Raw genomic sequence first — 27,346 nt, forward strand, 5'->3', positions numbered from 1 at the left:
TATTACATGAGGAGCTAGAATCTTCATGGGACTCCCCCCTTCCTGAGCTAGGTGGAACAAATCGTTCTTTCTTTGGTACCCAAACTAGCTCGGGAGCAGGTGTGTAGCATTCTGTGATTTTTTTCTTTCCACGATTTTCAATTTGTTTTGGAGCCACAGGATTGGGTTTACATGGGTCAGGTGATAGGTAAGAGCACAATCTACGTTTTGGCACCCAGATTTGATCATTTCCTTGATAGTAGCCTTGGGCTTCCAATAGTCGTTTAGGGATCCATCGCAACATTTTCTTACTTTTCTTGGAGCGAGTGGTACGTTTCTTACAAGACTTCTGTTTTTTAGCACTAGCTATGGTCACTAAAGAAGTTTTAGGGACCCACTTGTATGTTTTCTTCGTTACATTAGGATGAGTCTTGTCGGAAGCGATATGCATTGCTTGTAGCATATTTAAGGGTACAGGAATTTCATCCCCCTCAGGTGTTACCCAGGTCGTCCCCCTATTTCCCCAAGTGTCTATGGTTGATGCTAGGTGGACCCAATCCACATTGTTTGATTCCGTCATACCCGGTAACACATCCATGTAAGGAGAATCTTGGCCAATGTTTGTATCCTTCTTACAAGTGTAACAATATTGTAGTGGGGCCGAGTGAACTGTGGTGTCAGAGCGATGATCAGTAATGGTTTTACTCCCTAAGGGGTGTACCTTACCAGTCACCAAATCCACTCTAAGGACAGAGTCTTGGAATTGCAAATAGACATGATTTTTAGACCAATCATGAACCATTTGTGCTTCCCTCATGAATGGTCGTCCTAAAATCATTTCATATGACATAAGGTGTTTAGAGAAATCCATTACAATGAACGTATGTCGTACCTTGTGTCCTAGAACTTTGATCTTAAGATCCTTGAGCATCCCCATAGGTTTGGCTATGGTACCATTTGCCATCTTTACCACAATGTTAGTAACACTGAGGCGGGGTTTTCCCATGGATTCCCAACAATCTTTTGTAACGATGCTAACTCCCGCACCACCATCAAGAATTCCCTTTATAGTTAATCCCTTGGTAGTGATGGGTAGGGTCGCATTAGACTCGTCGCCTTCAAAATACTGCCCTAATTCGTTAATGGGTACCTCGATCACAGACTCGTGTCCATCTAAGTCAAGTGATTGCACATGATTTTCCTCATCAATCATAATCGAGTCAGGCCTATTTGGTTGCGCAAACTGCGGTAATCCCGTTCGTAGCTCTCCGTTAAGGAATGCTCGAAGTGCAAGGAATAACTCAGGATCTCCATACAGCTTTTCTATGATCGTGGTTCAGACCTCAGAAGACATGAAGTCCACTAGTTTGGCAACATTCATTGGCGTTTTGCAGGGTGTAGGTCCTTGACTAGGAATTGGTGAGGATGGAATCTCATATTCCTCAATGGGATCAGGTATTCCTTCGTTAAACATCCTTTCCAACAAGAAGGGTGTATGCTCACTTTCTGATGTCCTGTCCTCACTCCCTTCTTGGATGATACTAGATATGGCTAACGGTCTATGGTTCATGTGAGGTGGATGAACTTGCGTGGGAAACACTGTGTCATGAATTTTGACATGCATGGGTTCTGGTTCTAGTTTCCTTTGAGTCTCCTCCACTAAACCTCTTAGATGTTTCACCTGCTCAATCTCGTCTACTGGGTTTGGGTACGTCCCAATCTTCTTTTTACGATTCTTCCCTTTTTGCCCCTGCGGTTTATCTTGGGGGTCTTGGATTGGATTTGGAAACACTTGTGGTGTTTTCAGAGGCTCTTTATGGTTTTCTCTTATTCGATTTTCATTTGGTTCCATGTTACGGTTTTCTTTGTCGGTCTTTCCCTTTGTGGTATTGGTTCTAGTCTCCATTGTCTCGACTGAATCTGAATCATCCTCGAGGTCATTCATATACACGGGGTCATCTCCTGTTCCTATGTTTGTTTTGGAACTTGGCTTTGAATTTTCCGTATTCTGCGACTTCTTCCTTCGTGTCTTCTTTTTCTTTGCTTGGATAACTGACGCGGTATCTCTCTCTTCGAGGATATGGCCTGGCCCTTGAAGCATGGACCGTGTAATCGCATAAGCGGGTGCGACGGGTGGTATTGGCGATGTCACACTAGCAATTTCAACCAAATTTAGGGGTGTGATTTTAGGCGCATTTGGGTTATAGGGGCATTGGGCAATCAAGTGATCTATGCCACAACGATTACATGTGAGTATTGGCATTGCAGACGTGCTCCCTTGATTCATTTGCATCTGTGCAGCATTCTTTTGCAGCCTAATAGGGCACTCCGCTGCTCGATGTGGTCCACCACACTCGTAGCATTGAAGAGGTGGCCTCCTAGCCTGGGTGTTGATATTTTGACCTCTGGATGCGAGAACAGCAGCTTGATAAACCGTCTTGACTTGTCCCCAACAATCTTCCATGTAGTATATAGGACACTCTTCCAATGTATCAAGTCCGTAGGCAATACTAGTGTCTATTTCCTCCTCACAACCATCTGGATAAGCATTTGATGGCTCGCAACCCACTTGGTTCATAGGGGCGACTCTTGGATGCAGGGACTGCGGTCCTAGCACAGGAGGTGGTAACGGTGTAGCTTGTACAACATTTTGAGATCTAGGGACCATGTGTTGCGGTAGTTGCTCAACAGGTGGAGTAGGCATCAATACAGGAGCTCGAGGTGCATCCGTCCAGGCTACAGGTGGTCTATTTGCCATCATACGTTTGATCATTAAACAATCCTTAGCTTGGTGACCATACCTACCACATGCGTTGCAAGTTCCATTAAATTTTACTCTAAACGTAGGGCACTCACTAGTGCTATGTGGACCTAAGCAAATGGAACACCATTGTTGCTCCCTTCTTGGATACATGTGACTATTTTGAGGGGGTCGATTATCCTTAAGAGACTCTTGGATTGCCTTGGTGAGGTCTGTCAAGAATGTCTCAAATACCTTTGGCTCATTGGCAATGGGCTTTGCAGTCATGGTTCATACTCAATGGCTTGTGAGCTAGTGGATCTCGTGTCGGTAGACACCCTCATGCCTGCTATCATCAAGTTTTCCTCTAATTGGATTGCATTGGCAGTGACATCTTCCCAGGTTGTGATACCTCTAATCACTAGTCCATTATAGATTCCTTCATTCCTCAACCCTCGAATGAATCGATCAAGCAGTTGGTTATTGTTGAAGCGCTCATTTACAGGGCAACGAGAGTTTAAGTGCTTTAGACGACTAATGAAGTCCCTTACTGACTCTCCTTCCTTACGTTCGGCCTTCTGTAGCTGAGATGCTACACCCCAAAGCACACCTTCTCGTATGTACTCCTTTAGAAACAACCTTCTAAGGGTAGGGTAGATTGTTTTCTCGTCCACCCTTAGGGTCCTATACCAATCTCCAGCCTTCCCACTTAATGTCAAGCTTAAGGCATTTCACTTATGTAGTTTGTTGCGTTCCCCTAAGGAATCACATACTTGTTCAAACACTTCAATGTGTTTTCTAGCATCTTCGTCCCCATTGAATTTTTGCGTGAGTTTGGCAATTTGTACTGCCTTACTTCTAGGCTCTCTATCAGATGCATGACGCATAATTTCCGCGATAGATCGACCTATGGTTTGAGCAAACGCTGCCAAGTCACCTATGTGAGGAGGCAGGGCCGGTGGAGGTACTCTTGGAGTCATATGTGGGAGAGGGACGGGTGCCGGTCTTGGCATATTTGTGGATGATGCAGGATATGGAACATAACCGGGCATAGGTCCACTCGGATAAGAGCTAGGGAGCGGCACTCGAGGAGCATAAGCAAGTGGTACAATTGGAGGTGTGGGGGCCATGTGTGCATAAGGGGCTAGAGGCACATATGGTCGAGGCCCCATATTAGGTACTACGACACTAGGTAGTGGCACTGCGCTAACCGTAGATGTCATCGGTACATTCTCTGTCAGGCTTATCCCTGGAGTGAGCACTGTGTTTTCCTTGATAGAGGGTTGAGCCAAGTTAGGGAAGCTAAAGTTTTCGCTCGGAGGCTCAAATTGCATAGAGACCCCAGGTGAAATGACGTAAGATGGGTCCATGGGGCTCATTAGAGGAGTCTCCATTTGTGATAGAGTAGGCTGTTGAGCTTTGCTCGTATCCAAAAATCTCATGGGGCCAGTTGAGAGTATATTTACCCCTCGGTTTTGCCTTTCTAATTGAATAATGCCATGGATAACATTACAGATCATTTTCTGTTGATCTTCGATGCTCGTGACACTAGAGGTGGATTGTACAATCTCTATCCATCCTACATGGTAGGCGTGGCCAGAGTGTAGATCCGTCAACACCTCAGTGTGGAGGTCGTATGTCCAATGATCATTAATGAACAATCCTTCTAGAGTCGACGTGTTAATGGTTTCTTGTGAGGTAGAAGCAATGTTGCTCCCCGTGGTTTTACTTGTCACCAACGGTACTCTAGAGGGAACTTCTGAAGGAGGCAGCTCAACAGGGCCTTCTTGGTAAGAAGTTGGCAGGATATCCACATGGACACTCTTTGGGGGTGTGGGGTCCACGTGCAATGTGAAAGGAGAGTCCACTTCCCCACCCCCTTCGTGTGCTTCATTTGCATCAGGTTCCGAGCGAGTAGCTCTACCTAATGTTTCCATGAAACGGCTAAACATACTAGTACTAGGCTGTGGAGCTTCGGGAGGTGCATGGCCTTCTCTCTCTGTGTTTTGGGTAGGGTATGCTTCCATGACTTCTGAGTCGGAGGAGGAATCACTAGCGGCTATTTTAGGGTCTTGGGTGGTGCTACCTTGTGTCCCCGCTGAGGGTCTAGAGCTTATCGTGGATGGGTAATGGGTGTCCGTATGAACAGAGGCACCCTCAATATGCTCGTGTTCTAGCACCCGCCCAGAGCGTAAGTGCATGTGCTTTTGATACCCTAAGGTGTCAAAAAGCTGCTCTAGGAGGCCTTGTGACTAGTTTTTAGCGTGTTTTTTGTTTGTTTTTTTGCTAGATTTTTTAGAGCGTGTCGTGGAATGGGCCGTGTGATAGCTCGAAACGAGCGTATCGGTCAGAGGGTCGTGCCGTGCTTTACAGCTCTCCGTTTGGTCACTCTATGCCCTCGGAATCCCTAAAACTGTCAATTTCCAGTAGGGAACCAGGCCCAAACTAGAAAGTCTAAGGGTGCAAGTGGGAAGAGAAAGGAGGAGAGTGGAGGACTTGTCCCACATGCTCTCATTCTCTCTTGAGGGAGTAGGGTATATATATAAGAGTGAGTCTAGTATATATCATAGGACTGAGGCCTGAGGCCTCGGCCTGGGCTTGGGCTTGGGCTTGGGAAAATGATCCCGATCCCGATCTATCTTTTATACAAACCAACCCGCCCGTTTTAAGAGTCACGTTTTTTATTTTCGAAAAATTATTTCCGATTTTTTTTTTTTTTTGGGAGAAAAAATAAAAAACTTTTTAACAATTTTTTTTTTATTTTTATTTTTTTTTTTTATAGTGCAGAAATTGAAACACGCAGAAATGTAGAAAATTGCAGAAATTGCAGAAATTGAAAACGCCGAACTTGAAAATGCAGAAATTGAAAAAACGTGACAATAGCAGAAATTGAAACTTGGCAGCAAATGCAGAAAACGCAAAAAACAGAAATCTCCACACACTCCTTCCCTGCCTTTCCTATGATAGAAATTGCACCACAAGGAAGTGTAAAGTGCTAACCGAGCTTAGTGTAGGGCATATCCCCGGCAGCGGCGCCAAAAATGTGCGCTCCTTGCCGCACTGTCGAAGCAAGGGACTTGCCAATACACCGTATGCGAGCCACAAACGGCTCCAAGCACACAACAAGCCTAAACTAGCAAGCTCAAGAAAACAAAGGGTGTGTCACTCACCGCTCTACGCTCGCCTTCGTGGTGGATTCCTCGCCGCGATGAAGAAGAAGCTGCAGTTGTGCCGCGCTCAACCGCTTCGCCGCCGTCGTGCCTTCGTAATGCTCGATCGCACACACACTCTCCCTCTCTCTCTCTCTCTCACACACACACACAAGGAGGTGAAGAAGAAGAAGATGGAGATGGAGCAAGAGCACTCTTCAATTGCACAAATGAGAGAATGAGTAAAAATTAGGTTTAGTTGGCTTTTATAGGAGCTCACCCCATTCACACTTGGGCGCCCATGCTTAGCCAACTAATCCCTTGAATGTCCAAGTTAAAGTGCGCCTCTCATCGGCGATCACTCTTCCTTCCCCTATTGGACCGACAAGCCCGGTACCTGACTCTAAATAATACAACGTTTATAGATCATAGGATGTCCGTGTGCCGTGAGGGTTAACAGGCCTTCTCTTGCCTCATCCTGGAATCTCAAGATTCTCATAGTGAACTACACCCACACTGTCCTCCATCTTTTGGGAACCCGCAACCCTGATCCATTGCAAAACACCTCTCCCTTTGAATTCTCTCTCTCTCTCTCTCTCTCTCTCTCTCTCTCTCTCTCTCTCTCTCTCTCTCTCTCTCTCTCTCTCTCTCTCTCTTTGTGTGTGTGTGTGTGTGTAGCTACATGGTTGTTGATATGAATGTCACCCTAGCTGCCCATTTAGGTATGCTATTGCCTCATTCAAGCTTCTCATGCTCAACTATGCCTACAATTTGCTCCATTTGCGGAACCCATGGCCCTCATCCTATGAAAAACTCCTTTCCCTTTGAATAGTCTCTCTCTCTCTCTCTCTCTCTCTCTCTCTCACACACACACACACACACACACACACACACATACACACACACAATAAAAGGAATTTATGTATATTAATTAGTTTAGTAGTAGTGATACCAATGTGCCACTCAAACTAAATAAATATAAGGCAAGTTTTAAGGGCTATCTTAAGCTTCTCAACTTCAAAGGCTTAAGTACTTCGTAGGTGAAATCAAGGTCATTGCGACCAAAATGCGACACTCTTCTCGACGAAGGTCATTAAGGTTGATAGAGATCATTCCAGGAGGGATTCTGTGTGCGTGGGTGCTCTTGTGCATGATTTTATATGCTAGTAATGGGAGGGCAAATGATGAGTTCTTGAAATGTTATTCTACACTTTGATTATTTAGTTGATGTTATATTATATCTGACAAACTGATGCCGCTCCAGAAGTTTTATGCAAATGCAATGAGGATGGAATACCTACATCTCAGAAGAATTTAGCAAGAGCATCAATACAACAGCTTCTTCTCCACACTCCTTACAGAGGATGAGAATACTAGTTGTAAGGGTAGGGATGAGGAAACTCGATTATGTCCAGAATCTCTGAATCAGCAGTGGCGTGCAAGACCAGATGCTACAACACTCTTTGGAAGCCTGCCTCACGATGTAGGGTCTACTTTCTATATATCCACCTTGGTAGGGTCTTTGCCTAAGAAAACATCTCCACCATGAGCTCCCCAACCACCATATGTATCAATAATTATCTTCCTTCTTGCTAGGCCAACATCACCTTGTGGCCCCCCAATCACAAACCTTCCAAAAGGATTCAAATGGAAGATGGTCTTCTCATCCAGGTACTTCTCACGTATCACAGACTTGATAACATGCTCCTTTAGATCAGTGGCAATCTTGTCATTGGTAACTATTTTCATTGTGCTGCATTGAGATCAAGACCATATCACTATGATGGGAACCATGGCATCGATGGAACCATTTCATTCTTGTATTCAACTGCTACTTGAGTTTTGCCGTTTGGGAAACCATGCATAAGTTCCATTCTTTCTTACCTCTATGAGCATGGCACCTAGTTTGGTAGCCAGGACATGGCCGAGGGGCATAAGCTCCTTACCAGTCTCATCAGTAGAATAACCAAACATATGCCCTTGATCTCTTGCACCAACCTCCTTGTCCTTATTTTTGTGAAATGTCCATGTACACCTTGAGAAATGTCTGGGCTCTACTGTTTGATGTTAACCAAACCTTGCAATGATCAGCATCAATACCCACATCATCTAACACAAACCAATTTCCCAGCGACTGTCCCGAATCTTCTCATAGTTAATATCTACCATAGTTGGTGGTAATCTCCCCAAAGATCATAACGTCTCACAAGCCACCTTACTCTCTTGATCCTCTTGTAGGCATGCATCCAACACTGCATTAGACACTTGATCCCACAGCTTGTCTAGATGTCCTCATTCATTCACCGACTCCGAGGTGAAGAAAAAAGTAGACATCTTTTAGGGTTTCTATGCATCAAGGGCTTGGAAGTAGCCTCTAAACAATCTTGGAAGGCTGAAGCTACTTCTCACATTCGGTGAGGCCTCTCTCTCTCTCTCTCTCTCTCTCTCTCTCTCTCTCTCTACAGCATTGGCGATTGTCAGTACCCTCTTTCCTCATCCGTCAGCATTCCCACGCTGCCTCCATTAGCTGATAAACCCACGTCCCTCATCGCGTGCACAACACCTTTTCCTCACTGCGCAATCCCTGCCTCCATGACCGCATGCCACTGTGCACGGGGGGCGCACATATGAATTGAATCACGCACTTGCCATCGCACTTCTCGGAGAGTCACCATGGCTGCTCGTGAGTGCCCGCTTGCCCCGCGTGTGTTGAGAGTCTCTCTCTCTCTCTCTCTCTCTCTCTCTCTCTCTCTCTCTAAAATCTCTCAAAGAGCTTGCGCCAGATCATGCACTTGCCATCGCACTTCTCGCAGAGTCACCATGGCTGCTCGTGAGTGCCCGCTTGCCCCGCGTGTGTTGAGAGTCTCTCTCTCTCTCTCTCTCTCTCTCTCTTTTGATAAACTGACCAATTTCCGAAACTATTCATCACCAAAGTTACCAGGACGTGGATACAGACTTAATTAAGCATACTGCAAGGAACGTACAAACTAAAGATCAGTTGAAAAAAGACAGGAAAGGAAAAAAACGGGATGGCTTATTGAGGTTCCACCGGCCTAAGTGCATCTCGGCTTGGGCAGACAGGCCTTGGTGCAGTCGGTGTTCTGGTTGACCTTAAGGCCCAGCTTGATGCCACACTTGTCAGAGAGGTCGGAGACGCCGGCGGGGATGCTGCGCACGTTCTGCTTGATGCACTCACAGACTCCCTGCCTCTTGAGGCCTTGAAATTGGGTATTGAGGGCCATCACGTTGGTGCAGCAAGACTGCGAAGGGGCAGCTGGACAAAGGGACTTATCGGTAAGGTAGGAGAAGCAAGGGATGAACTTGAAGTTGATAGAGACGCAGTTCACATTCCCGGTTACGACCTGCGCTGCTCTTAAGGATCCCGTTCCCGGGCCCATAATCAATATTAATAGGCACAGCATGTAGACCGGGAGATTCATCTTCAGGCCTCCTGCCTGCTGCTGCCATTCTTGCAACTGAAATTGGGGACACTCGACCTCCTGCTCTCTCTCTCTCTCTAAAAAAAACTCTCTCAAAGAGCGTGCGCCGGCGCGCGCTAGGCACAGCATGTAGACCGGGAGATTCATCTTCAGGCCTCCTGCCTGCTGCTGCCATTCTTGCAACTGAAATTGGGGACACTCGACCTCCTGCTCTCTCTCTCTCTCTCTAAAAAAAACTCTCTCAAAGAGCGTGCGCCGGCGCGCGCTCTTTGAGAGAGTTGAGTTTTGTGTGTGTGTGTGTGTGTGTGAGAGAGAGAGAGAGTGCTTGTGGGCGCCCAGCAGAGTCTGTACTGTTTGTGATTGCAAGGTAGCAGCCCAGAAGAAAGATCAGCACCTGCAAAATAACACCACGAGCTTGTGGCTATGGCATCCACGGTGTGCTCCTCTAGCAGCCTCACAGCTGTGGAAGCGTCCAGCGTGAGCAAGAGCTCCTTTGTGTCCGGACGGGCATTGCGAGCTGTACCCGCAGCAGCTACGTTTGTGCCATCAAAGAGGGCCCTCACCGTTTTGGCGGCAGCAGCCGACAGGCCTTTGCGGCTCCCTGGCAGCATTCCTCTGGAATGGCTTAATGGATGCCTACCTGGGGACCTTGGCTTTGACCTTCTTGGTCTTGGATCCGAGCCCGCGACCTTCGACTCAAGTGGTTTGTGCAATCAGAGATAATGGACTGCAGGTGTGGGATATGTTGGGTGCTGCTGGAATATTCATTCTAGAGGCTCTCACCAAAGCAAGAATTTTGAACACCCACAACATCCATTCGGGCGCCTTCCCGAGTAGCTCCAAGGCATTGTACATTGTGCTCACTGCGACGGATGTGTATGTAGATTGGTCTTGTTTGAACTCATGTGGGTTTCATGCATATACATTCCCATCGGAGGCAACAGGGGACAAGATGCTGCCATATGCCTGGGTGGGAAATGCAGAGTCGCAATGTCCAGGGCAGTGTGTTTGGCCCTTTGCGAATGCCGATTTCGGACCTCAGACACCCCCGCTCCAAGCCCCAAATTCGAACATTGGCATTGATGGCATGATCATCAATCTGGCAACTGTCATTGCCGGAGCTGCAACCAACCCTTTCAATATAGGCTACTACCAGGGAGATGCTGCCGGCCACCTGGAGGCAGTCTCAGCATGCACTGGCATTTTTGGGAAGGGGGCGTATCCGGGCTACCCTGGAGAGCTCCTTATGCATTCTGCCACTGGTTCTAGCTTCAATGCACATGGTGTGAACGAGCGTCGGTTTCTCATCCCTGCAATGTGGAACCCTTCCTCCCTCAACTGCATGCCCCTCTAGAGCCATTGTCATACCATATACAAGGTGTATCCATCTAATGGATGTACAGCCACAGTTTAACCATAATGATGCATGCTGGTTATGAGCATGAACACCCACAAAGGAATTCCTGGTACTCAGCTGGAGAGGCCGAGTATTTCACAGATACGACTACCCTCTTCGTAGTGGAGCTTATATTCTTAGGTTGGGCTGAGGGCCCCGAAGATGGGTAGACATCATTACTCCAGGATCAGTCCAGGATCAGTGAATACTGACCCCATCTTCACCAACAACAAGGTAACAGGCACAAATGTTGGATATCCCGGTGGCTTCTGGTTCGACCCTCTTGGCTGGGGCTCTGGTTCTCCTGAGAAGATCAAGGAGCTTAGGACTAAGGAGATATAGAATGGCGGACTCGCTATCACAAGAAGATTTAGAAATTTTCTAATGTAGGAAAATGTAGTCTTTTTTAATGTTTTTCATATAATGCATAACATCATGAACTTCTGCTCGAGAGGCACCACATACCTAGCTAGGTACGATTGGGGGTAGGGGACCACCGGCCCCGCTCCCTCACAGAAGCTCATGATGTTGAGGTAAGTCACAATGTGAGAATCTATCCAAACTTCCTGTGTATGTTGTTCGTTATGGGTGCTTGGTTCCAAGCATTCTACACGGGCACTGACCCCATTGACAACCTTACTACCCATCTTTGCGACCTTGGCCACAACACTATTTTCTCGGCTTTCTTGACCAAGTGAGTGATGATCTTTGTACCTCCATCACTTGGAGCAGATATTGACACTCACTTCCTTTGTATGCCAATTGAGAAGTTTGTAAAAACCTTTTATTTGGTTGGAAGGTCCTATTTTGTCCTGTAAACTGTGCTTGCTCCTGTTTTGTCAATTTACTTGCATCATGTTTCATTGCATTACCTTGAGGGTATGAGTTAGTTTCCATTACTGGACAATCCTTTTCTGGTTGTTATCTACATCAGAAATTTGTCACTGTTCTCTGACCAAATGCCTCTCATTCGAGCCCTTCATCTCTCCCAGTTAATAAAGATAATGAAGTCTGGCTTGAATGTTCAAAAAAAAAAAGAAAGAAAAAGCGAGAGAGAGAGAGAGAGAGAGAGAGAGAGAGAGAGAGAGAGAGAGAGAGAGATCGATCCACAATGAAGAGGAAGCAGGAAATCCAGGAGACGGGCCCGCACTGCATATCAATTCTCCCTCTTTGTCTCTCTTTCTCTCTCGCACACATGCACACACACACACACACACACACACACACCCGTTTGCTTCCTTTTCTCTTGCCTGTCTCAAATTAGCAAAAGGTTTTGTGACTCCCTCTCTTCTACCATTTATGGATGACAATGTGGCCACAAGATAGTTCTTATGTTTGACGATAGCATCTATGCACTTTCTATCTCTTTTGTGATACAACATTATGAAATAACTAATGCATTCAATTTTCATCCATTAACTCTAATGGGAGAGCAGGTGAAGATAGAGGCTACTTAACTTGCTAGTGGTGAACAAAACTCCCTTCTCAATCGTGGCCAACGTCAATTCTAGAAGGTTCGCATTGCTATTGAAAGCACACAAGGCATTGGAGTGAAGTACACGCTAGTAATAGTCCGATGGTCCCTCCAGAGTAGTTGGTATACTACATGCAATGCCTTCACAAGGCAGCCTACACATGGCACTCAAGCAAGCGAAGGATATCATTCAAGTTCAAGAGCTACCTACGCATTATGATGGACATGTGGCATTTGAGTTACCATCTTAATTTTGATCTATTTGTGCACGAACTTATGACAATTGCAACATGTGAATTTACCATGGAAAATAAGTTTCCACAAATAGAGTTTTGGAATATTCTCAACAAGAAGGTTCAAAAGCAAGGATATGATTGTTTATCAATGTGTGTGTGAACACATTAAAGGAAGAGTATGGCTCTTTTGTTTGAGACTATCTGAGATGCAACATGGTTACTTTGCTACACTATACTCTATAGAGTAACTATTGAGATCTTGATCTAATCTTTTTCATTGCTTATGTTTTCTCGATTTCTTGTCCCCTCGGAAGTACTCGCTCGAGGATTGGGATTCCTCTCAATTTGGTGAGCATAAAGTGCAGTTTGAGCTCGCTCGGGCCCCCGTTTGGAGCTACGAAGTTTAAAATAGGTCATTGTACCTGATGAAGAGGTTGTTCAAACTTCAAATGAAGGAGGGTACTTTTGTGGCCTTGCACCTGAACGAGTTCAACATCATTTTTAGTTAGATGCAAGTGAAAAAATTGGGCTTCCAAGATGAAGTCAAGGCAATTTTCCTACTGTGTTCATTGCCTGCATCATGGGATACTTTTCAGACAGCCTTAGTAATTATGCGCCAAATGGGATGCTGACCTTTAACAATGTTGTTGGAAACTGCTTGTCAAGGAGATTCATAGGAATGTTGTTGGAAACCTGCTTGTCAAAGAGATTCATAGGAAATCTATGGATCAGGGCAAGAATGGTCAAGCATTGGCAACGCAAGACAAAAGAGGCAGAAAACAGTATCAAGAGAAAAACTAGGACCGTGGCAAATCTCGTATCAAAGTTTAGGTCTAATAAAAACATTGAATGCTATTGCTATGGAAAAACGGGACACATGAAGAAAGATTGCTTCAAGTGGAAGCATATGCAAGAGAAGAGAGAAGGAAAAGGGGGAGATAAGAAGGATGATAAAGGGAAAGACAAAAGTTGAGGAGGTGAATGCAGTCACATACAAGGATGATGGTGAAGTGCTATTTATTTCAAGTCTTCCTACAAGTTTATTGGTGGCAACAGATAAGCAATATGGTCAAGAATGCATCTTGATTCGAGTGCCTCTTTCCATGTTACTCCTCATAGGAGTTGGTTCTCTACCTATGATAGTAGCAGGCGTGAATTTGCTCACCTCGAAACCGACTATGTTTGTGACAGTTGGTGTAGGAAATGTGCAGTTCACTTTTCCAAATGGGTCTCTTTTCTCCTTGAAGAATGTTCGCCATGTGTCGAAGCCCACTATGAGCTTGATTTCTACTAGCCAACTAGATGATCTTGGTTATTCCACTACCTTTTGCAGCTAGTCTTGGATGATTCGCAAGGGTTCTCTCATCATAGCGTGAGGAGCCAAGTTTGGCACACTTTATCCCCTTCATGTTTCTTCTGTTCTTAACCATGTAAATTTTATAACCGAGCTACCAAATTCTTCTTTGTGGCACAGTCGGTTAGCTCATATGTCTTTGAAAGGAATGAAAATGTTATCTCATTTGGGTTATTTGCTTGTAATGTACCCATTACTAACCTAACCCTAATTTCTAATCCTTACAAAATAATGGGTTGAAAATTATTTTTGGAATGTTTTTATGTTTTAAATAGTGGTTGTGGTTTTTTAACACACTTTACAACACGTCATTCGGGTTCCGTATGAGTAGTGTGTGGTAATTTCTAACTATTTCTCGTACGAGGACACAATTTAATTAATAAGAGAGGATAAGTATTCACTTTTTAGAAAAGGAAGGATGGAATATTGAAGTAATAGAAATTGTTTTGATAGAGATTGTCTTCAATTGTTTTCAAATGATTGAAGGGTTGTTTTAAAGAGTACTGTGATTGGAAATTAAACAATATGTTACATAATGTGGTAGTAATTAGATAACAGTTTGTCGTCTCTAAAGGAAAGTGGGGTCAGAGGCCCCAACGGCACTATTATAGGATTGGGTGGGCCCAATTAGCCGAGTAGCTTTCCAAAGAATTAATCGATAGATGATCTTGAGACTAAAAGTCCCAACTAGCAGCCGTGCCTCTGAAAACATGGGGGAAAAGGAGATAGGAAAGGATGAACCAAGAAATCAATGGTTGTGCCTCTGAAAATATGGGGAAAAAAGCATTGAACTTGGTTATGTTGACTCTGGCTTCTTGTCAAGACAGTTGAGAAATTCATGGACAAGTCTATATCGAAGCTCAGGAGAAGAAGCTTTTCCTTAAGTAGATGCAGCCGCCATCTTTCAAGGGTGAAGGGGCGAAAGTTGAATGTGAAGCAGAGGCTTGAATTGAAGCCATGGATGATTATTTTTCTGAAGCAGGTACTACCCCTGCAAACCAAGCTATGATGAGCGCATTTAGGCTCGTGGGAGAAGCCAAGTTATGATGGAAGAAGTATTGCAGAGATTTAGGAGTGCTTCCAAGCTCACAAAGTTGGTCCCAGATCAAAACCAGGCAATGAAGGAGAGGTATTTACCTCCATCACATGAAACAATCAAGATGAATGAATTCTTTGAGCTACACCAAAACTCCCTGACTCTTGATCAATACTACTCGAATTTTGTGACGTTAAGTCGTTACGCACCCCACCTTACAATTGAACAACCAGATTGCTCGTTTTTGTCAAGGGCTTAACAGTCCCTTGGATGCAAGATTGGAAGCTATGCATCCCACATCAATTCAAGATGCCTTCATCCGGGCAAAACCTTTGATGATGGAAGTGGAGCATGAAAGGAGGAATAAAAGATGAGATCCTTATACACCAAGAAGTCATCCTGAACAAGACAGGAGACCGTTCATACCAAATCAGAACCAACATGTGCCAAGGGTATATGTAGCAGGTGGTCCCGAGATATCCCTTGCTCCTATCGAATGCCTTGAATGCCATGAAATGGGACATCATAGGAATAATTGTCCAAAGCTGTGTGGCAGAGTTTCCAACACTGCTATCGGATATCAGCAAAACAAGGAGGACAAAGACGACCATATCTCCCTGGAAATGCAAACCATGGTAGAGGACATAGTCGAGGTCAAGCAAGAGCAACTAGAGCTCATGGAAATGGCTGAGGGAGTTGAGTTGCTACTACTGCCACCTCAGAGCCAACAATTACAGAGAAAGCAAATGAACGAGGAAGAGTTCACGCTGCAATTAATAATCCCGGGGCTCAAAATCAGTATGTTGTTATTCAAACCCCGTCTAATTATCAAGGTGTCTCATTTGAGCTTTTGGTTGATTGTGGTAGTACTCATTCTTTTCTATCACCACGATGCTTGAGAGAGTTAAAGCTGAATCAATTACCCACTAAACCTATGATGGTTGAATTAGCAAATGGAAAAGAGGTCGTGTCCAAATATGCAATGGGATCCCTAGAATTTGAATTAGGGGGAAAATCAACGACAACTTATTTTAGAACCCTTACAGTAGGAGTTTATGATGGGATTCTAAAAAATGGATTGGCTTACAGCAGCAAACCATGCAAGCATTCACTATGCCCAAGGAACTTTTACATTCTTAGATACCCTAGGGTAGGAATCCTTAGTATAGGGAAGTAACAAGAAACCCAAAGCACAATTACGTAAGGAAAATAGAATGCTAAAGGGTCATTGAGATGGTCAATAAATTTTTATTGTCAAGCTCAACAAAGTGGAAGAAAGTGAGGGAACAGTTGAACCAGAGTGGCTTCGTAAATTTTCCGATGTATTTTCGAAAGATCTCACCAAGTTACCTCCTGAGAGAGAAATAGATCACGACATAGAGGTATTTCCACGTAGTGAACCAGTATCCAAGAGACCCTACAAGATGTTATTACCAGAGGCAATCGAGCTGAAAGAACAGCTTCACCAACTCTTGGAGCAAGGATTTATTCAACCTAGTAATTCTCCATGGGGAGCACCTGTTCTATTCCCAAAGAAGAAAGATGGAACTCTCCGAGTTTGCATTGATTACCGAGGATTAAACCAGGTAACCGTCAAGAATAGGTATCCTATTCCCCGAATTGATGAGTTACTGGTGGACAGACTTCATGGGTCTAAGATCTTCACAAAGATCGATTTAATATCAAGATATCACCAGATCAAGGTTAAACACTCTTACCTAAAACGGCTTTTAGTACTCGGTATGGACAGTACGGGTTCACCATAATGTCATTTGGACTTAATAATGCACTAGCAACTTTCAACAGACTAATGCAGGATATTTTTAGACCTTACCTCGATGACTTTGTGCTGGTATTTTTTGATGATATTCTTGTGTACTAAAAGACGGTCGAGGAGCATGAGGAGCATGTGCACAAAGTTCTTTCTTCTATGTGAGCATAAGCTATATGCTAAGAAGAGAAAGTGCAGGTTCTTCTCACACCTCATATTGAATATCTTGGGTTTATTGTATCCGAGGAAGGCATATCAGGTGATCCGGCCAAGGTCAAAGATATAGTGGACTCGCCTATTCCCAAGAACGTAAGCAAAGTGCATGGATTCCTAGGTTTTACCATATGGTACAAGACTTTTATCCGTGACTATGCTGTCATTACAGCACCATTATCTGGATTACTAAAGAAGGGAATAAAAACCGGCTGGAATGAAAGATTACAGGAAGCTTTTGAGGAACTCAAGAGGATTGTTACGACAGTCTCATGTCTTAAACTACCAGATTTTACAAAGGAGTTTGAAGCCATTACTGACGCAAGTGGACTAGCCTTAGGAGGCATCCATGGTCAAGAGGGAAGATAAGTCGCTTTTACATCGCGAAAGTTGAAATCTTACGAGTCGAATTACGCAATGCATGACCTGGAAATTGCTTTGCAGTTATTCACGCACTCAAGATTTGGCGACACTATCTTCTTGGAAACAAGCTCAAACTTGTTAACTGATCATAAAAGTCTAAAGTGGATTTTTACACAATTGAACCTTAATATGCGGCAGAGGAGATGGATAGAGATTCTTCATGAGTATGACTTTGACATAGTCTATAGACGCGGCAAAGAGAATGTCGTTGTTGATGCACTTAGTAGGAAGAGTTTTGTTGGGGCTTAGATAACCCTATCCTTAACCAGGTCACGAACTCATCACTCTTAGATTATGATTACCAGAAGTTTCTAGACATAGTAAGATCCAAAGAACCAACCAAGGATCAGAGACATCTTAGCCTGAATTATGTAGCAAAAAATGGTTGTTTTTTTACAGACAATGCTTATTCATACCTAAGGAAACAGATCTAAGGAGGCGGATCTTATTCGAAGCTCATGATACCTTTATCTTTAGGACACCCAGGGTATGTAAAGACCTTGAATGTGGTAAGGAGGAGTTATTTCTGGGCAGGCATGAAAAGGGATGTAGCAAACTATGTTAGAAGTTGCCTATCTTGTCAGAGAATTAAGACCAACAGAGTTAGATTACCAGGAAAGCTAGATCCTTTGGATATTCCCAAAATGAAGTGGGAATGTATAAGTATGGATTTTGTTACAGGATTTCCTACAGTACAGGGAGGCTATGACTCAATCATGGTAGTCATTGACTTGCTGACTAACGTAGCTCACCCACTCAAGACAACTTATACAGCGGGGCAGATATAGCCAAGCTTTTCATTAAGGAGATTTATCGAATTCATGGATTGCCGAAGAGGATTATTAACGATCGTGATGCCAAATTCAGCTCAAGATTTTGGACATCCTTATTCAAATCTTTAAGAACCCAGTTGAATTTCAGTTCAACCTATCATCCTCAAACTAACGGTCAAACTGAAAGGGTAAACCAGGAAGTGGAGGATATTCTAAGGGCTTACTGTAACCAAGAATTGAAGAAATGGATTCACTATCTACCTTTGGTTGAATATGCCTATAACTCATCCTACCACACCAGTATTGACATGACACCTTTTAGAGCACTTTATGGACAGGAGTGTTTATCACCCCTAAACTTTTCAGAACTAACTATTAGAGTTGAAGCATCAAAGAAAATGCTTGAGGAGATGAATCACCAAATTAAGGTTGTTCAAAGAGAAATTCAAGCAGCCAAGGACCAATAGAAGCGTTACGGTGATCCTAAGAGATCAAAAAGGGAATTTACTGAAGGCGACAAAGTATTTCTCCGAGTACATCCAAAGAGGAGTTCTCTATCGCTCGGGAGATACAAGAAGCTTAGTCCCAGGTACTACGGACCCTATGAGATTCTCAAACAAATTGGTCCCCAGGCCTATAAGTTGAAACTTCCGGAGAATGTGCAGATTCATGATGTATTCCATGTTAGTCTCTTGAAGGCCTATGTTCCAAGGACCGACCATGTTTTGAATGACGAACAAGTTGTGATTCCAACTCAGGGAATTCTCTAGCTAAGAACAGACTAGATTCTGGAAACTCGTGAAAGGACCTTGAGGAATCGAACAATCAGAGATCATCTTGTGCATTGGAAGGATTATCTTGTTGAAGAAGAAACTTGGGAAGAAGAGTCTCACTTTAGAGAGATTTCCCCGAGCTGTTCTCGAGACGAGGACATCTCGAATTCTTGAAGTATGGGAGGATGTAATGTACCCATTACTAACCTAACCCTAATTTGTAATCCTTACAAAATAATGGATCAAAAAATTATTTTTGAAATTTTTTTATGTTTTAAATAATGGTTGTGTTTTTTTAACGCACTTTACAGCACATCATTCGGGTTCCGTATGAGTAGTGTGCGGTAATTTTTAATTATTCTCGTACGGGGACACAATTTAATTAATTAGAAGGTCAAAGGTTGAAGAAAAAGGTGAGGATAAGGATTAAATAGGATAAGAATTCACTTTCTAGAAAAGGAAGGAAAAAAGTCGTGGACAAGACTAAAAAGTTGAGAAAATTTGACTTTTTGTGAAAAGTGGAAAAAAAGTAGTGGAGAGAAGATAAAATAAGGGGGGGGAAAATCATGCAAAAAGAGCCGCAAATTCAGTCTAACTTTCTCTCTCTACCCTTCCCTATATAAGAGTAGGCCCTGTGCCTCTTTTATTCACTCACATCGACGGAGGAGGAGCTTACTCTCTACCATAGCCAACCTTCTTCTTCAGTTTTCAGCATCGGGTAAGATTTTCCATCACCATCTTCATCATCCTGAAGCCCTACCGCTTTCCCCTACACAATTTTATGTGTATGAAGGGAGCAGTAGTAGGCAATGTTTACCAATTCAAGCTATTTTTCTATGATTCTTGCATAAATTATAACTAATTTTCCTTTCTAAGCATGATTCTTATTGAGATTGATGATTTCTTGATTGCTGTAATTTCTGTAAGTTATGCTAATTATACCCTAATACAATTACTAATAAACTTAGCTAGTGTAGTTAAATTGTAAGCAAAAGCTTATGTAAATATATGATTTTGCTGATGCTTTCACGTGATTTTACTATTTAATTAAGCCCTAATATTCAGTACCTAATCATGATTATTAATTTTATTGAATTTTTAAAATAATAAATAATTATTTTTGGGCCAAAAATTATGAACATTTTTTAGCCTGATTATGGGACATCCCTTATCACGGAAAAACTATTGGATTAATTTTTGTACTTCTAAATTATTTTATAATACATTTTTACTATCTGAAACTGGCTAAAATCTATATTTTTGAATTCTCATACCACTCTCTAGTCAGTAGAAAACTCTAAAAAATTCACAAAAATTCAACCACAGTGAAATTAATAACCACCAATGTTATTGTAATTTTTCTTAAATTGAAAGTAGGTCAAAAATTTCCCACAAGGCAGATTTTTGACATTTATGTGCTAAATTTCAGCAGTTAACCTAATTTTTAATATTTTTGCAATAAATTCAACATAAATTGATAAATAAATTTATTATTCGCTAATCATACTGTGACCACAACATTCTCGATATCTTGTGTTTTTTAATAACCAATATGCCGCCAACACGACGTGGTCAACGCGCGGGAGCAACTAACACGCAGGCCAGCGCTGGCCGAGGAGGTGTGGTACAACCCGTGATTCCGGCAAGATTACGATCACCCACTCTAGTGGTTGAAATAGTCAACATGGCACCAATCGTAGCTCCAATGGAGAACGTGGGAGCACTTCATGCTATACGACCATTTAAATCAGGTTCTACTTATTTATAATTGATTAAATAAAATCAAATTTAATGCATTCATAATATCGAGACCTAGAATTCTAGCATTATACCCTAAAGAAAATCTAAGACGGGAAATAACTACGGGACAAGATCGAATCAAGAAAACAACATGGCATGTGTTTTTATGCATACACACTTATACTTGTTTTCGCACTTATTGGGTGATCAAAAGTTTGTATGGCAAGAATAGTATTGTGAAATTGAAAGTGTTACTGATGATAAAACACCCTTGAGTCCAGTTGGATAGGGAAATTGAATTGACGGATGAGAGCTGAGGTGCCCAGATGATCGGGCGGAATTTTTTGGAAATTATTATTAGAGGACAGGTTGAATCCCTACTCCCGTACCTCCATCCCACTCTGAATGTGTCCGGGTAGGTCACGAGTGGATGAGCTAATGATTATCCCTAGGCTAAGAGATCATTATCAAAAGGTGTGCCCGCCTAGAGATGATCACAACCTTTGTAGGAGACGGGGAGGCTTAGAAGGGCTCTGAGCATTGAAACAACCCGGGCTCTGCTAGATAAAGGTATGGGAGTCCCTAGGTTATCCTCTTCAGTTGTGGGTAGCTTTGAAGAGAGGTTGGGATTCTACATCCACAACTAATCAAAACCAAGAGAAGATCTCTCTAGTTGAGATTGAGGTACCTTGGGTGCCAAGAGAAGATCTCTCTAGTTGAGATTGAGGTCCCTTGGATGGCAAGAGAAAATCTCTCCGTAGCAGCGGATTGAGGTCCCTTAACCCCGCTGATGGCCAGGTAGGCATCAGAACTTTTGAACCGGCCAAAAACCGGAAGTTTTGTAAATGGATGGAATATTGAAGTAATACGAATTGTTTTGATAGAGATTGTCTTCAATTGTCTTCAAATGATTGAAGGGTTGTTTTAAAGAATACTCTGATTGGAAACTAAACAAAGGAATTTGTCCTTATATGTTACATAATGTGGTAGTAATTAGATAACAGTTCATTGTCTCTAAAGGAAAGTGTGGGGTCAGAGGCCCCAACGGCACTGCTCTATGGTTGGGTGGGCCCGATTAGTCGGGCCCACCCAACCATAGCTACCCGATTAGTCGGGTAGCTCTCCAAATAATTAATCTATAGATAATCTTGAGACTAAAAGTCCCAACTAGCGTCCGTGCTTCTGAAAACATGGGGAAAAAGGTGTTAGGAAAGGATGAGCCAAGAAATCAATGGCTGTGCCTCTGAAAATAAAAATGCCTCCATTCGTAGAATGCCTGTATTCGGAGTTCTATTTCTATGACACTATGTAAGATAGATGTGAGGGCAAGATTGCATGTTACTATGGGAATGTGACATAGGTTGAAAATGCCTCTATTGGAACATTGTGACGGAATCCCATGTGCTATCAGAAGCACTAGTAGTCATATGGGATCACCGAATCAACAAAGGGAAATGGCAATGAGAATGGTCTAGTGGCATTTGAGAATGGGACTGAGAAGAGCCATGGGTTTGTGAGAGAGGCTATGGTTTGACGAGGCAGTGCGGCTACATGAAACTTTTGAGTGGGATGGCTCAAGTTCTTTGGTTTCAAATAGTGGGAGATATGTCTCTTAGCATCAGAGCCAAGAGAGGAACCTACTTCTACCAAAAACGAGCAGGAAAAGGCCCCCTCAACGGTGTTTGTACCAGTTTTTCCATGGTGGCATGGAGGTGACCGAGCTACCTGTCAAAACCAATAAAGAGACTCCTATGGTGGAAAAAATTGGCACAAGTGATCCAGCTGTCAAAGATGTCTGTGTGATGAAGAAGGATTGAAGCCAAATCTAAGGCTGAAAGTAGAGCTGAAAAGGTCTGGACGTTTTAAGGATGCACTTAGGATAGTGAAGGAAAAAGAGTGGAAGCTCAGCCGACAAAAGGAGATGGCTTTTCAAGGTTTTCTAGGAGCAAGAGCATCTCTAGGTTTGTGTATGCATGCATAGAAAATCCAGCTAGGGTTTTCAATCTTACTTGGTTGACACATGCACATAACAAGCATGAAGAGGTCAAGGAGTGTGCATATGCTATGCTTCCTCAGCTCCACGCTTGGCGTACATGTCAACCATATGCATATGCATACATGTCAACCATATGGTTGACATGTACGCCAAGCGTGGAGCTGAGGAAGCATAGCATATGCACACTCCTTGACCTCTTCATGCTTGTTATGTGCATGTGTCAACCAAGTAAGATTACTAACCCTAGATCGATTTTTTATGCATGCATACATAAACCTAGAGATGCTCTTGCTCCTAGACAACCTTGAAAATCCAGCTCCTTTTGTCGACTAAGCTTTCATTCTTTTTCCTTCAGTATCCTAAGTGCATCCTTAAAACGTCTGGGACCTTTTCAATTCTACTTTTAGCCTTAGATTTGGCTTCAATCCTTCTTCATCACAGAAATCTTTGACAATAGATCACTTGTGTCAATTTTCTCCACCATAGGAATCTCTTCATGGGTTCTATGATAGGTAGCTTGGTCACCTCCATGCCACCACGGAAAAGCTGGTACAAGCACCATTGAGGGGGCCTGTTCCTGCTCTTTTTTGGTAGCAGTTAGTTCCTCTCTTGATTCTAATGCTAAGAGACCCATCTCCCACTATTTGAAACCAGAGAACCTAAGCCATCCCACTCAAAAGTTTCATCCAACCGCACTGCCTCGTCCAACCATAGCCTCTCTCACAAACCCATGGATCTTCTCAATCCCATTCTCAAATGCCACCAGACCATTCTCATTGCCATTTCCCTTTGTTGATTCGGTGATCCCATATGACTAGTGCCTCTAATAGGGTGAAAGCATGAATAGGTGGAATGATATTTAAGCTATTAGATAGCATATCACAAAAACAATCTTGTGGAAAAAAGAATAAAAACTAAATAAAATTTATAAGTGATTGTACTTCTACATTTTATTCTTTAACACTAGGTTGGTAATGGGACACTTTTATGTCCTGGGACACTTTTATGTCCTGTTAAGTGACCATTTTCCTTGAATTATGTCAAGAGTTTCAAAATGGATTTTGAGGTGCTATCTATCTAGAAAGTTGTTGCATGAGCTGAAAAAAACTCGACATTTTTTTGGAATATCAATTCCATCTTTAACCTTGTCCTTGCACAACATTTCACAACCTAAACTGAGTGAAAAAACGGGTCCTGTTTTTGACTTTTTTCAACTTTTTGCAACTATACCACTCTAGAATTCATGTTTGTGAGGTCTATAATGCTAGAGAACTATCTTTAGTAGTCCTCAATATGTACTGATGCTTCTAGGGAGAAATAAATGTTAAAGTTGTAAGTTATGACCAAATTACAAAAATTGTCAAATCCTGTTTTTTAGCCAATTTTAGCTCTTCTATGATTTTTTTGGTGGCTTTCATGATATCGAAATGCAGTTTTGATTTTCTATGTGGCATATTGTAACATAAAGCTAATATTCCTTGAGTTTTGGGGCACCTAATACCCTATTTTGCATAGTAGACAACGATGGTTGATTTTTTCAATTATAGAAGAAAACAAAACATTCTAGTATATCAAGTGTAGCTTTTTCAATATTGTTAGTTTCTAGTGACAACTACATGCATTTTATAGGTAGTAACCATATCTAGTCATAAGGATCAAATTTGGCTAGATATTGAATAGTTTCTATGGGATTCTACAACTCATAATGTTGAGCCCAGTTTTCTCATGTTTACTGTATTTAGCACTTCATCTTTGTCCCCAAGATTCTCCTTGGTAAGAGATGTAATATTCTTTTTACATGCTCCATGGCTCCTTATGAACCTAAAGGACAATAGGGAACTAAGAAAACATCCATATATTATTTGTATTGAGCGTGGCTATAGAAACTTTGATGATAGGTTTGCAGAATGGTAAAAATTCAACTTTTTGTACCTATTTCTTTTGGCAAAACAAAAAATAGTGAGTGAGAAGCAATCATATGTTCTGATCACCAACCCATTGAAGTTAACTAGGGAATTTATCTCAAGTCCTACAAAAATCCCTAATCTTATTTTTATGCAACAAAACGTAAGAAATGACTGTTTTGATGAAAATGTACTGGTCCATCAACTTCGGAGGCTTGGTGTGACCAAAAGATGAGAAATTTTACAAAGTTTCTTATTTTTTACATGTGTAGTAGGCCTTGAACTATAACCTCATGAATGGATTTTACAAAATGAGTGGATCTACTATGGTTTTGGAGGTTTTTTTCAAAACCCTAAAAGGACACTTTTATGTCCTGTTAGGTTACCAACCTAGTGTTAAGAGCTATCCATTGACATATATCATGATAGAAATTTTATGTGAATTCATGTCTAATTGTAGGCCAAAGTTTTTGATAGTAGGTGTCCATGGACACAGCTATTTGAGCCACCATTCCATGCTTTCACCCGATAGCATACGGGATTCTACCACAATGTTCCAAGGGAGTCATTTTCAAGCTACGCCACATTCCCATAGCAACATGCAATCTTGCCCTCACATCTATATTACATGGTGTCATAGAAATAGAACTCTAAATGCAAGCATTCTACGAATGGAGGCATTTGTAGGCTAGCATTGAATTTCAACTTTCCATACCTACACTACTCCGTGGTGAGCAATGATCAAGAAGTCCTCACCACAGAGGCTCTGGTGCAATAGTAAGTGATTCCTTTCTGAAAGTTGTGCATCATGTGCATGCATGCTGCGTCTTGATTTTCCAGCTCTGCGGCGTAGTATGTATGACGTGGATGGCCTCTTTTTGCAGAGCGCTCCAAAAGCAAGGTAGAAATTGTCAATTCTTTTTTTTTGAAGTTTTTTTCCTCCCCCTTTTTTTTCTTTTGATATAGTTTTCTTTAGCAAAGAGTGGAGTCCAAGCTTTGTAAAAAAAGCAAAAGCAAGCATAGGGGAAAAGCCCTAAAAGTAGTTTAGTTCAAAACCTAACCTATATAAAGAGAGGCAATTGTGCCGATTGTTGCCTTTGTCCATATGCAAGACCTATGTGCATCATTCAATCGTTTGTGGTATTCCACAAGACAATGAGATTGCTAATAGTCAAGGTCTAATGTAGAAACATGTCTTTCTCGGCAATACTTTTGTCAACATTTATGCCAAATGTTGGGTCCTCATGAAGGCACAAAAAGTGCATGACGAGCTTCTTGCTCAGGATGTTGTCACTTGAAGCGTGTTGATAGTAGCATATGCCTAACATGGTTGTGGCAACAAAGTTGTCCGCTATTATCAACGACTATGAAGTGAGGGTTTTTTGCCAGACGAAGCCTCTTGAAATGCTAGATGTTGATATGGACCTGAGAGTTCATGGTAAGATACCTAATCAAAGCTATTGCGGAACCACGTCTTACTTGGTAATGCTTTGGTCAAAATACATGGCAAGTGCGATGTCCTCACAAAAGCACAAAAAGGCCTTGATGAGTTTCTCTGCCCGGATTGTCATCATTTGGAGAGCAGCGATTGCAAGATATGCCCAAAATGGCTATTGAAAGCAAGGTTTAGATTGTTTTCAGTACATCCAAAGTTAAGATATTTCTCCTGATGCAATGACCTATGCATGCAACTTGATCATCTATGTTATTGCACAAGACATTGGCGGAGGCAAGAGAACTCATGATACATGAAATCATACATCCCTTGGACGATTTACACTACCCTCACCAAAGCCCTACATGTGCAAGAAGGATCTACATCACACTCTAAGACATACAAAACCTCCAAACTAGCATAGTGTTCAGTTGTGGGCTTGGTGAAAAGCCTCTATGGGCTTGTACATTTTAATGGTGTCGGTGGGCTCCACAGTAAAGCATTATGCTAGCTTAATAGATTTGTGTGGGCAAATAAGGAACCTCACAAAGGCGGAAAATATGCCACATAGAATGCTAGCTTAATAGATTTTCTTGTGTGAATTGGGAACCTCACAAAGGTGGAGAACATGCTATAGATAATTCCATTCAAGGCCAATGGGCCATTTGGATATGTTTGTTGCTAAGCGCATTTTATCTTCAATCATCATCTTTGCTTTGTAAGGTTTCCTTCGAGTTGATCAAGCACTATGTCTTCTTTGACATTTTCAGCCTCCATGACCTATAGTAGTTCCTCCTCCAATTGCACAGACTCTTTCAATTTGTGCTTTTTATCAACTTCAATCATTTGCTTCCACTCATGTTCATTTAGCACATCTATCATACACTTTGTAATGCACCATGTGTTGGTTGGCATAATGATTCTGAGAGCACACCCAGTGCAATAAAATGCCACTTATATTGTGAAGTCATTCATCAATTGAGACTAGCTCTAAGATTGGATGGAAGTAAAACCAACCGCCCTTTAGTAATATTGATGATAAGACCACAAAGTATTTTATCTTTATATGTTGCAATTAGGGTATTGCAATATAGGAGGTTGTAAAAAGGGAGCTTCTCTATAGTGAGGCAGTCCGGGGCGGGCAACAAGAAGAGTGGCCTCTAAGCACTCTTCTAGGCTCCTGTGCTGCTCAATTGGGTTGGGGTTGGAAAAAACAGCAAACACACACACAAACCCGCAACCTAACCCTACACAAATTTGGGGCACCACCTAGTTTTGGATGCAAACTAGGACGCGTAAAGATATAGAGAGAGAGAGAGAGAGAGAGAGAGAGAGAGAGAGAGAGTGCTCGGGCTGCTTTGAAATGTTCGATAGTGATCAAGCAAACACAATTATATACGTAAGAAAGAGAGAGGAGGGGGAGGGGGTGCTTGTTGCACTAATATCTTCTTACAAATCTGTCATGACCAATCAAAGTGAGATTAGTATTTGTTCAACATAGCTTGAGTAAATTA

General features: G+C 42.4%; 1 protein-coding gene and 2 pseudogenes across 1 annotated transcript; 2 read left to right on the forward strand and 1 right to left on the reverse strand.

Annotated features, from left to right (window-relative positions):
* Positions 1–7,394: 7,394 nt before the first annotated feature.
* Positions 7,395–7,842, reverse strand: LOC147453007 (S-adenosylmethionine synthase 1-like; annotated as a pseudogene).
* Positions 7,843–9,731: 1,889 nt separating this feature from the next.
* Positions 9,732–11,402, forward strand: LOC147453008 (photosystem I chlorophyll a/b-binding protein 2, chloroplastic-like; annotated as a pseudogene).
* Positions 10,261–10,662, forward strand: LOC147453009 (protein EXORDIUM-like 2). The gene has a single exon (XM_086519059.1). It carries the CDS (start codon positions 10,261–10,263, stop codon positions 10,660–10,662), a length of 402 nt encoding a protein of 133 aa, XP_086375185.1.
* Positions 11,403–27,346: the final 15,944 nt, after the last annotated feature.

This window comes from Adiantum capillus-veneris, chromosome 8 (genome assembly GCF_014529385.1).
Source record: "Adiantum capillus-veneris isolate H3 chromosome 8, ASM1452938v2, whole genome shotgun sequence".
Lineage (NCBI taxonomy): Eukaryota > Viridiplantae > Streptophyta > Polypodiopsida > Polypodiales > Pteridaceae > Adiantum > Adiantum capillus-veneris.

Coding starts and splice junctions, on each gene's coding strand:
- LOC147453009 (XM_086519059.1), top strand. CDS start 10,261: ATGCTGCCATATGCCTGGGTGGGAAATGCAGAGTCGCAATGTCCAGGG.